General features: G+C 33.3%; 1 protein-coding gene across 2 annotated transcripts in view; it reads right to left on the minus strand.

Annotated features, from left to right (window-relative positions):
* The window catches only part of MYCBP2 (MYC binding protein 2), a 312,149-nt gene that overhangs the window by 37,768 nt on the left and 261,800 nt on the right, over positions 1-12,581 (minus strand). For both annotated transcript variants that reach the window (XM_031958523.1, XM_031958522.1), the window contains 5 exons: positions 11,145-11,312; positions 8,375-8,532; positions 7,510-7,709; positions 4,827-4,976; positions 662-822 (listed from right to left, as the gene is read on the minus strand). In XM_031958523.1, coding sequence (XP_031814383.1) covers positions 662-822; positions 4,827-4,976; positions 7,510-7,709; positions 8,375-8,532; positions 11,145-11,312 — 837 coding nt within the window. The remainder of the gene's footprint in view (positions 1-661; positions 823-4,826; positions 4,977-7,509; positions 7,710-8,374; positions 8,533-11,144; positions 11,313-12,581) is intronic.

Genomic DNA, 12,581 nt, shown 5'->3' on the forward strand with positions numbered 1-12,581 from the left:
AGGGGTCTGACCAATTCCTCTACATCTCTTAATCAGAGGGCTGCTCTTCCTTAACATTCTCTTTATTCGACCTTATAGAGAAAGATGAAGGGGCCACAAGTGATGATGGAAGATTTGAGGGAATGGAAAGAAGAGTGGTGCAAAAAACCCCAAAAAAACTTTTAATAAAGAAATCTTTTAAATGTCATGAAAAAACTGTTGTCTTTTCAGAAAGAAGGCTATTTTGGATATATCAACAGGCAAGCTGGGGCAAGGATTCTGAGTTAAGGAGGGAATCACAGAACTATAGATCTAGAATTATAAAGGATCTCTGTAGTCAGCTAGCACAATCCTTTCATCTTACAGATGAATAAACTAAGTTTAAGTGATTTTTCCAGATCAGAGCTATGACTTGAACCCAGATCTTCATGCGGTAGAGCTCTAGCTCTTGTCCCATTCTGCTCTGAAATATGAAACACCACCAATCTATGAAGAGGGCTGGAAGAGCAGGATGAAGAGAAGGAATGTTTTTATGATCAATGTTGAGAGCAATCTTTTAAAGGTCTGTAAGGGACTACTTGGATTATACTAAATTTTCAGAAACTTTACAAGCATTTTAAAACTTTAAAAATTTTCAAAGATCTTTGCTTCAAAGTGGCTGAAAAATTAAATATCAGAATACCTGAGGGCCATCTGTTGTAATGAACTGCCACTGGGTAGAGACATCATGAGGTCTGAGATTGTCTGAAGCAAGCGGTGGAACGTGTGTGGCAAAGGATGAGCAGCTTCACCTGCAATCACTATATCTGAGAGTGGATGTTCACACACTCTTGTATCTTTCTCCTGAGACAGATATTAAAATCAAATAGTTATGAATGTTTTTGTATAAGAAACTTTAAAAAAAAAAAGAAAAATAATCTGCAATTTAAATGCATTTTCAAAAATCTGCACTTAGTAATCTAATGAAAATATCTAAGTTTTGTTTCTTAGGAAGGAAAAACAGTAATGATATTTATGAAAAATGAATATATAATATATATGATTTCCAAATATCTTTCTAGATCTGAACATATATAATTTCTCCTATAATGTCAGTTTTGTCAATTTGGTAAATGAGTATTTGCTGTTATCATGTATATAATGTAAATCAGACTCATATACATAGAACTGCATCCCTTTGTTCTTGACATAATTATTCAGTTCTTTTGAGGTTTTCTAAGATTTTTTACAGCTATAAAATGGGAAGATGAAAAAGAAATGAGAACAAAGTTGCTAGTTATTTATCTACCTACCTAATTTAGATCTCTCCCACAGAGATATTTGTATATTGACTCCATTGTAGCTCATTTTTCCTTTCCTCCATGCCCAACTTTTCACTGTCCATTCTTTCCATTAGCAAATTCTCCTTAATTCTGCATGCCTGTGCTTTCATTCTATCATTCCCTGGAGATTATTAAAACATGAATTTCTTCTGAAGACGCTGTCTCCCTTGCCACCCTCTCTAATACTGGCTTCTCTTCTCACTTACAAGGTCAGGAAAAGTCAACACATTTTTTGTTGTCCTTTACCACAATTACTCAGCAACATCTGCACTGAAATTCACATTATGCTCTACAAAGAATAAAGTACTTGGTGTCAGGAGTACCGTGGGCTTCAGCATCTACTACCCTAGTGAGCATGGGCCAGTTCTCTGAATTTTTTGCCCTTTGTCCTGTTTTCTCTGCTTTGTGAATCATCACCTTTGGATAACTTCCTCTACCACCTTTTATCTTCTCAGTCTTCCCATAGCGGTGCTTCTAGACCTCTCAAGTTCTCTACCTTACCCTTACTGCATTCTCTCAGCTAGTGACTTTTGCTTCCTAATTGAAAGAGAAATTTGAGCCAATCTCCTTTCTTTAGATATCCTACCCTCTTTTGTTTTAGTCTCAGAAAATACTATGGGCCTTCTCTTCTTCAAGAAAGATCTCATTATGATCTACTTCTCCTTTATTCTCCAAAAGCTTACCCATCAATCGTTCCCTCTTTTTCTTTCATCTTCAAATTCTTATCAGCTGATTCCTTATCGACATGCTCAGGTTTCTTCCACTTCCAAATTCCTAGAAGCCTCCACTTCCTTACCAGACATTCATATGTTCTAAAATCCCTTGCAATTTGTCTTCTAACTTTACTAATGCACTGTGATATTTGAATATATTTGAATGATTACATCAGTTATTCCTCAAACTCAGAATGCTGGTTTTTTAAAAAAATTATTTTCCCCAGTTACCCAGGTAAAACAACATTTTTGGGAGTTATACATATGCATGTTCATTTAAAAAAATATAACTTTATATAAATTACATTAGAAGAAAAAAATCACAACAAAAGGGAAAGACTATAAGAAAAAAAAAACAGAAGAAAAAAAAGAATATAGTATTTGCTGATTTACATTCAGTTTCCACAGTTCTCTCTCTGAATGGTGTTTTCCAAAGTTTACTGGACTTTGGATCACTGAATCGCTTAGAAGAAACAAGTGTATCTTAGATGATCACCACACAAATTTGCTATTATTGTGTACAATGTTTTCTGCTTGTTTCACTCAGTATCCGTTCTTGTAAATCTTCCCAGGCCTTTTAAAAACCAGCCTATTCATCATTTTTTATAGAAAATTAATATCCCATTATTTTCATATATCATAACTTATTCAGCCATTCCCCAATTGATAGCCATATACTCAAATTCCAATTCCTTGCTACCACAAAAAGAGCTGCTACAGACATTTTTGCACATATGGGTCCTTTTCCCTTTTTAATGATCTCTTTGGGATACAGACTCAGTAGAAACACTGGTGCATCAAAGGATATGAACAGTTTTATAACCCTTTGGGCATAAGTTCCAAATTGCTCTCCAGAATGGCTGGCTGGATTATTACACATAACTACCAACATTGCGAATGCTGCTTTTTTGGCTTCCAAAACATTCTCCCATGTCATCCTTCCATAACTATAAGAAATTCCTTTCCTGTTTCCATCAGAACTCTTTTCTCCTCTCAAGGCCAGCTTTTCCATGAGGTTGTCCCTGATTTTTCCAGGAGAAAATGTATTGTCTCCCATCAAAATGTCCAACAACAGTATATCTGGGTTTTTCCATAACATATTATTCTTCTATTGTACCCATCTGTATACATTTTGAACCTCTCCCACTCCAGCAGAATATCTGCTTTCTGAGGGCATGACGATCACTTTTAAACTATACATCTATTAGGGACTTAATACAATTAAAAAAAAAAAGTAAACAAAGACAGTGAAATTGTAGGGTTAATAAAACTAAAGTTCAAGATGTTTGTTTTTACAACTTTTATCTTCTCTTGGTTTATGAAAATTTAAAATGAGAAAAAGAGGTTAGAAAAATAGCAAGCTCTCAATCAATGTCCCAAAGAGTAATGAAGAAGCTCTAGATTTTTTCAATGATTTCTGCAGAATCTATTAAATATCAACTTACAGAAGAACTGAATTCCATGATTCTGGTGAAAGTTTCTTTCACCATTTGATTTGTTGCAGTAAAAATAAGGTTGAAATGTCAGATTGGCTAGAATGACAGGGAAAGATAACGCGGAATGTTGGAGGGGATGTGGGAAAACAGGGACACTGATACATTGTTGGTGGAATTGTGAATACATCCAGCCATTCTGGAGAGCAATTTGGAACTATGCCCCAAAAGTTATCAAACTGTGGATACCCTTTGATCCAGCAATATTTCTACTGAGCTTATACCCCAAAGAGATACTAAAGAAGGGAAAGGGACCTGTATGTGCCAAAATGTTTGTGGCAGCCCTGTTTATAGTGGCCAGAAGCTGGAAAATGAATGGATGCCCATCAATTGGAGAATGGTTGAGTAAATTGTGGTATATGAATGCTATGGAATATTATTGTTCTGTAAGAAATGACCAGCAGGATGAATACAGAGAGGATTGGCGAGACTTACATGAACTGGATGTTGAGTGAAATGAGCAGAACCAGGAGATCATTATATACCTCAACAACGATACTGTATGAGGATGTATTCTGATGGAAGTGGATTTCTTCAACAAAGAGAAGATCTAACTTTGTTTCAAATGATCAAGAATGGACAGAAGCAGCTACACCCAAAAAAAGAACACTGGGAAATGAATGTAAACTGCTTGCATTTCTGTTCTTCTTCCTCGGTTATTTATACCTTCTAAATCCTATTCTCCTTGAGCAACAAGAGAACTGTTCAGTTCGGCACAAATATATTGTATCCAAGATCTACTGTAACCTATTTAACATGTATAGGACTGTTTGCCATCTGGGGGAGAGGGTGGAGGGAGGAAGGGGAAAAATTGGAACAGAAGTGAGTGCAAGGGATAATGCTGTAAAAATTATCCTGGCATAGGTTCTGTCAATAAAAAGTTATTTAAAAAAAAACTAATAAGGTTGAAATTAGGAAGAAGAAAAAGCATTCCATAGTACAAAAAGAAAATGTACCTTATTAAGCACAATTTTATGTAACTGGTAATCTGTTTTGTCTCATTTGAATCATATACCCTTAGAAATTTTTATTTGATATAGCATACAGAATATGTAACTTGGTTGACTTTTTTGATATTTGTAAACATTCCTACGAGAAATTAGTTGTTCTTTTCCAGAAATATAAATATTTTTAGGGTAGAACCAGATTTAATTTTTATTACTTTTTTCCCCTAGCAATTAAACCCATTTTAAGTGGGGAATCAATATGTATGGAAAAATTTGTTTCTTACCATTTAGCTATGAGAATGACGGATAAACTCTCAATTTTTTTTTCTGTCCAAATGAAATACTGTTATTTATAAGAAATTTCACACATACCTGTTCTGCATTCTCCTTGTTTGCTTTATTTTCTTCATCATCTTCTTCCTCTGGTTCCACTGGAGCAGGGGTCAGTGAAGCCACAAAATGCCAGAGAATATCATGGAGAGAAGTGGTTTGGATGACATTACACAAAAGCCAATTGAAAGCCTAAATAATTGAAGTTGCAGAGATAAAATTTTTGTGAAATAAATTAAGTAGCAACAAATACAGTATATATATGAAAAGAAACATAAACCTTTTCTTAAACTCAGGCATTCTGAATTCACATATTTAATAAATAGCTCAGGGAAAGATAAAGAATTTTGGTCAAACATTTTCTTAGAAGTATGCTGCCCTTTAAACACTCTTAATTTCACTCTCAACCTCTTTTAAAAATTGAGGGAAATAATCCTGTATTATTAAGATAATAAAATATGTTTTACTTCTTTGAATAAATATCCTAAATGATAAGTCATAGTGCTCGTCAATTAACATTCAGCATTACCAAAAGAAATGATTTTCAAATGCTGAACAAATTAAATTCTCTCTTTTTTAAAAAAGAATTTCCTATTACCAGTGTTGATACTTATTAAAAAAAACCAACAACAACCAAAAAAACAACCTGACAGGAAACACAAAGTGATAAGTATGTTGCTCTTAAAACACTTGACAATTAAGATAGTTTTAGGTTATATAGAGAGGTAATTAATAATAATTAATTGCATATTTATTACTGGAGAAGAATCAAAACATGAACATCATTTCTAGCCCTTTGGAATTCTCTAAAGGGCTAATTAGTTTGACTTAAGGAATTTTGGAAATCAGGTAACATAGTTAACTATTAATAATTTACTTCAATGTGCTTAAATTTGTAGTTAGTGACTCAGTTAAACTGAGTCAACACATAGAAGACATGATGGTTAGAAGGTGATATGAATTTGGAAACTTGAAATGAGTTGGGTTTAAATCCTAACTCTTCGCCCTGTCTGGTCTTGGATAGGTCTCTCTAATCTTCCTGAGCCACAGTTTTCTTATCTGAAAAAAAAGAGTGGTTGTCTGGATGGCACGGAAATATGTTCTAACTCTAAACTTATGAAATTTAAGGCTAGTTCCCTATAAAGTAGGCATCTCTATTTTTCCCTTTCATTGCCAAACTTTTAGAGAGAGTAGTTCAGACTTATTGCTTATACATTCTCACCATAGCAACCTTCACTTTCAGTGTAAAATGGAAGTTTATTTTTGGGAAGAGAGACACTAAAAAGACTCAAATGATACAGAATCAGCAGAATACAGCTTAAGATAACTAGAGAATGAGGCTATTTATTAAGACAACAGAAAACTTACTCTATACCACAATTTGAAGTTTGGACTGAGATGTGTAACGCTATACAAACTGCAATAACAAACTGAAAAAGGATATTTAGGATTGACACTTGAGGACAGCATTACTCAGTGAAAAATGACTTTCTTACTATCTCTGTAACCACAGACAAGTGACAACCACTTTCGGTCTTAGTTTCCTCAGCTGTAAAAATGGGGGCTGGATTAGATGGATTCTTAGGTCCTATCCAGGTCTCACTCTATGATGAAAAAAACCACAGAGATGGGAAAACAGTGGGATATAGTTTACTAATTATTTTTGAGGAAAAAAAAACCTGTTCCCTACAGCTAAAAGCTATGAAGAAAGAGGAGAAAGCAAAGGCTCAATGAATTATGTGGAAAAAGCTGGATTCCTTTTGATGTTATTCCTTGACTCTAGGAATTGTAAAGGAAGGGTACTTAATCTTAAAGTTATTTGTTATTTCTTCCCTTTCCTTCATCCCATATATTGAATTAATTGCCAAATCCTGCCAACTTAACTTCCTCAATATCTCATATCTGATTTCTGTATAGTTCTGCTGTATCTACCCTTTTCAGGTCCTTACCTCATTTTGCTTTCACTATTAAGTTCATTGTTTTTTTTTTGCTTCTAGTTTATCCCCTTTCTAATCCCTTCTCACTGCTGCCCAGGAAATCAAACTAATGTAGTACATTAAAAATGTTCACCTCTTCACAAAACTTTTAGTGGTTTCCCATGGTCTACAATACAAACAACAGAGCCTCATTTCTAGTATTCACAGCCCTCCATCACTTGGCCCCAACCAACTATTCATTTAACTTCCTCTATATTCCTACCAAAGTGGATCACTTTCATTTTCAGTGGGCTCTTTTCATCTCAGCACCTTTCTGAGTACCCCCTAATGCTTAGACCCATTCTGCTTCTCTACCCATTCTGCACCTTCATCTTGTGAAGCTGTTTATAATAGAAGCCCAGCCGGGATACTAACAGCTGCAGAAAGCATCTCTATCCTTTCTCTTTCAGGTGACATCAATCTCTTCAAATACTTCCTTGACCTTTGACTGGACTTCCCCTAGACTTCTCAACATTCTCAATAATTCTTAATTGAGTGCTTATTTTTTATCCTCATTAAGTTGTAAACTCGTTGAGTAAGGCCATGGTCATTTCTACCTTTATATCCATTTCTAGATCTTAGGATGCCTCACATATAACAACCCCTTAATAAACATTTATTGAATCTGTTATATCTTCTTATATCTTAATGCTGTCATTTTCCTTTGCATGGATGCCTCCAAACCCATTAAGCAGTTTCATTAAACTGAACTACCCAGAAATCTAATAGTTTTATTAACATGCTCATACCTCCATAGCAAAAACTCGGCAAGCAGATTTCCGTAAGGCCTGTTTCATTGCTATTTCCAGACCTTCCAGATCATGGTGTTGTATAACGAAAGCTAAAACTGGCCATTGAAAATTTCTTTCTCCTTTGGAAAGTGAACTATGGGCTGAAATTAGTCGAGAAAGCTCAGGAGAAGGATGTCTTAAGAGAGAGGAACCAACTTCTATTAAAAAAAAAAAAGTAAAGTATTAGTTTGAAACATCAGAATAGTTGTTTTTCATAGGCAAAATCTATAATATTAATATTCAACAGTTTAGACATGACAACATTAAGGAATTAGAAATTTTAGGGAGATACTACTTGTTAAAAAAGAGAATTTATTTCAAAGCCACTCACACTCCTGCTTGTAAAAAATAGCAATAATCAAGATTGTAAAGATTTCTTAAGGAGAAATTTTTTTTCTTAATTCTTAAGAAGCAAAATAGATGTCTCTATTCAGTTACTTGAAGAAAAATTTTGATGCTTTGATTTGATGTTTTGATTACAGTGAAGAAAGGCTCTGGTTAGTAGAATAGATTAGCACATACTGGAAGAAGCTACTCTCATTATAAACTACAGTATCCTAAAAAATGATAGTAATTTTGCATTTTTCATAGTAAAATATCAATAATTAAAAAGTGTGATAAAAATGTGAGGTATTATTATCAATATTATTAGTCAAATTTAAAGTGTGAATATAATAGCAAAAATAAAATCACACAAAAAAAAGAAAGAAAAGAAAAAGAAATCACCAAGACAGGGATATGGATGTATTATTATCTTCTTGGAGTTTTGGAAATATATATATTTTGTGCTGAGGAAGGGTTTACTTTTGACCTTTGCTCTTACCAGTATCTCCACTGTTAACTCTTCTCCTAGGAATGGCCTTAACACGTGCAGGCAAAATGGAATGCTGTTTGTCATATTCTGAGGCAACAACTGAATAGGATCTTTGGAAGACAGTTCGTTTTGCCAAATCAGTATCTGTTATGGGACTAGTCTCTAAACTGTAGAAATGGCAAGGAAAGGAACAAAAAACAATTAATGTAGACCATATATATTAATTTTATAATATTATGGACAAATATATAATTATATTTCTCATGGGGAAAAATGACTACTTTTTTTTAAAGCCCCACAATATTAGCTTATTTCAGCTTCCCCAATATCCCACCCAGTTTTCATTTTTAAAAAACATTTGTTTATAAATTGAAATGTAGTTATTTTCTTTTTCTGTGAAAGGAGAAAGACAAGGCATAAAAATTTGCTTATGTTTTTTAAAAACAGTGCAGATGTGGTCTTGAAAATGAAGGAACCTTTATTTCAAGGATTAGTGGAAAACTGAATATAGAAAGAAACTCGCCACATATACACAAATGCCTAATAAAGCTGAAAACAAAATTTTTAAGCATTTTTTTTTCTGAATAGCATTTCACAATATTTTTGCTGTATAGTACAAATCTATGCACTAAGTAATGGGAAGATATTAATTTTTTGGTTATAACAGGACTGTTACTGGGTGTTAGCATCATTTTATTCTTATATTTTGTTTTAGATAAAACAAATTCAGTGGATTCTGATTCAATCCATAGTAAATTCATAATTTTTCTACTTTTTTTCCTTTAAAGCTAAAATATATGGAATCTCCCATATGGAATGCTTCATAAAGACAGCAAAATAAGAAAAGGAAGTTTGTAAGGCATATTTACTCAATATTCCTTTTATCTTCTTCCTTCTACCTTGAATTCCTTTTCCAAATTGTATTGTGGAATTGGGATACTTCCTATTCCAATTTACCCTTCTGGTTTATTATAATAATTTTCATTACCTCACTTACCTAATTAATTTGAAAAAATATAATTCTCTGGACTCATTATTGTGTAAATATTGTACAAAAACCCAAATTCTATACTTACATACTTGTTTAAAATGTCATTTATATAGATATGTGTGGAGGATAATCATGTAGAAATTCTTGTAACAAGGAAATGTTTAGAAAGTCTTTTTGTAGGCGGTTCATTTATAAACCAATCAATCAACAAGCATTTATTAAGTGCTTGGTACCACATGCCTCTGTGTTAAATGGAAAAACAAGTATGTTTGTTTTCCCTAAGGGGGCTTACGCTTTAACGAAACAAAACATATATCAGGATATATATATATACATATATTAAATATCCATGTATGTAATATATGTAAAATATCCATCTAGAGTCGATGGAAGACAACCTTTAAAGGGAAAGCCCTAGTACCTGGCGGACCAGAAAAACCTTCTATACAAGTTGTGATATGAACTGTGGCATGTAGGAAGACAAGATTCCTGAAGGTTGAGTAAGAAAGGAGAACAGTCTTCACAAGGCACAATGATAGTACATAAAGCATCATGTACAAAAAAGAATGAAAAAACTGGCATGGCTAGATTATACATGGAAGAAAGTAGAATGTAAGAAGAATGTAGCTTTAAGAAGAAGTCAGGTTGAGAAAAACTTTAGATACCAAACAAAAGATTTTATATTTGATTTCAGATATGTTAGAGAGTCTCTCAAAGGAAGAAGTAGTGTGAAACATGGTCATATTTGTCTGCACTTGAGAGAAAACACTGACTGCTTGTGGAGGATGAATTCATGTGCAAAGAGAGGCTTGAGGCAAGAATAACTGAAAGTCCAGGCAAGAGAAATGCTAGATAAATGAGTCAGAGGTAAGAGATTTCACAAAGGGAGAAAGGATAAGATCTGGTAAAGAATAAATGCGTGGAGTGAATGAGATTAATGAGTTAAGGATTTCACTGAAGTTGTAAAACTGGATGACCGGAATAACAGTGTTAGGTTCCACAATAATAGGATAGTTTAGAGGGGTAAGGCAGAATTGGAGGGGGAGACGAGATAATATTTTGGATAGGAGTATGAGATACCTATAGATCTTCCAATTTGAAATAGGCAGTTGATGACATAGAAATGGAATTCAGGGCTGGATTTGTAGATCTGAGATGATGGACAGAGAAATGTGAAGACATTAAGGGCTCAGGACCAAGATGTGCATGAGAATAGCCACATAGGTATGAAGAGAAACAAGAGAGAGCAGTGCCAGGAAAATTCAGAAAGAAGAAATCAAAGAGGAGAAAGTAATCAACATCAAATACTGCAAAGAGGACAAGAATAAGACTTGAGAAAAGACCACTAGGTTTTACAAGAGGATTGGTAATTCGGAAGGGTGAAGTTTCAAGGAAATGATAAGATCAGAAATAAAACTTGGAAAAGATTAGAAGGAAGTAAGAGGAAAGGAAGAAGTACCTACTCTGGATGACAGTTCAATTAGAAAAGATTTTTCCTAACTGTAAAGGTTCAGGAAGTTAAATTACATAATTTCTTCTTATATATCTAAAATCCTATGATCCAGTCCATACTAATATTTTTTACTTTCTGCATGAATAATTTTTTAATGTTTTTCATAAAAAGTGATTAATAAAAGTTTTTTGATAATTTATTATTTTTGTGATTTTTATGGTGCCTCATTGGCCAAAGTCTATATAAGACAATCTCTGGAATTTCCTTTCTAGTTCAGTGACCTATTTTCCTGCCAAATTTGTATTTTGACAAAGAGAAGAACAGAACTGACATACCTTGGTGGCATGGATTTCATATTACTTTCTGGCTCCTCAAATACATTAGGGCTTGCATCAGGAGTTACTGATATGTATGGTGCAGGTACAGATGTTGAGCGTAAATACCTCATTTCATCTTGAAAGAGGTTGTCATCCTGATATCCCACAAAATTTTCATGATGATGCCTGAATTAGATTACACATGATAATTTAAAGAGAACATTATGACAATTATCTAGATCTTTCTACATTCCTTTTTATGTCTGATTTTTATTTTTTAATAGTGTTTTTTTAAATTATATGTAAAGACAATTTTTAGCATTCATTTAAATAAAATTTTGACTTCCAACTTTTTCTTCCTCTCTCCCTTCCCTCCTTTTCCTAAAAGGGTGAGAATTTTGATATAGGTTATATATATTTCCATACTAGTCACAGGTGAAAGAAGCAGACCAACAGTGAAAATAGTATGTTTCAATATGCATTCAGAATCCAACAGTTCTTTCTCTGGATGTGGATAACATTTTCCATTGTGAGTCCTTTGTTGGTGAGAAGAACTGAGTCCTTCACAATTGATCATCACACACAATGTTGCTGATACTGATACTGTGTAGAGTATTTTCCTGGTTCTGCTCATTTCACTTAGCATCTATATATATATATATATATATATATATATGTATGTATGTATGTATGTATTTCCTGGTATTTTTGAAATCTTTCTGCTCATCATTTCTTATTGTATAATAGTATTCCATTAAATTCACATATCCCAGCTTATTCAGTCATTCCAATTGATGGACATTTTCTCACATTTCCAAATTTTTACCACCACAAAAAGAGCTGCTATAAATATTTTTGTATATGTAGATCCTTTCCCCTTTTTTAAATGATCTCCTTCAGATACACACCTAGTGGTAGTATTATTGGATGAAAGGATTTGCACAGATGGATTGTCCTTTGGGCATAATTCCAAATTGCTCTCAAAGATGGCTGAATCAGGCCACAATTTGATCAACAGTGCATTAGTGTTCCCATTTTCCCATATTTTCTCCAACCCTTATTATTTTTTTATATAATTTACATATATTAGTCAATCTGACAGGTATAAGAATGTATTTCAGAGTTGTTTTAATTTGCATTTTGCTAATCAAAAGTGATTCTGGGCACTTCTTCCTATGACTAGATAATTTTGATTTTTTTGTCTGAAAATTACCTGTTCGTATCCTTTGACTAGGGAATAGTTTGTATTCTAATAAATTTGACACATTTATATATACATATTTATATACACACACATATATATGCATTTCTAATTATCTGTAAAAAACATATTAAAATGTATACTTAGAGTATAAATAATCAAAACAGAGACTGCTCTTTGTTTTTATCTTTGGATCTCAGTTAAATTTTAATCCAATAATCAGAATGAGATTTATCTAGTTACTGGCAGTAATA

Source organism: Sarcophilus harrisii, chromosome 3, assembly GCF_902635505.1.
Source record: "Sarcophilus harrisii chromosome 3, mSarHar1.11, whole genome shotgun sequence".
In the NCBI taxonomy this organism is placed as follows: domain Eukaryota; kingdom Metazoa; phylum Chordata; class Mammalia; order Dasyuromorphia; family Dasyuridae; genus Sarcophilus; species Sarcophilus harrisii.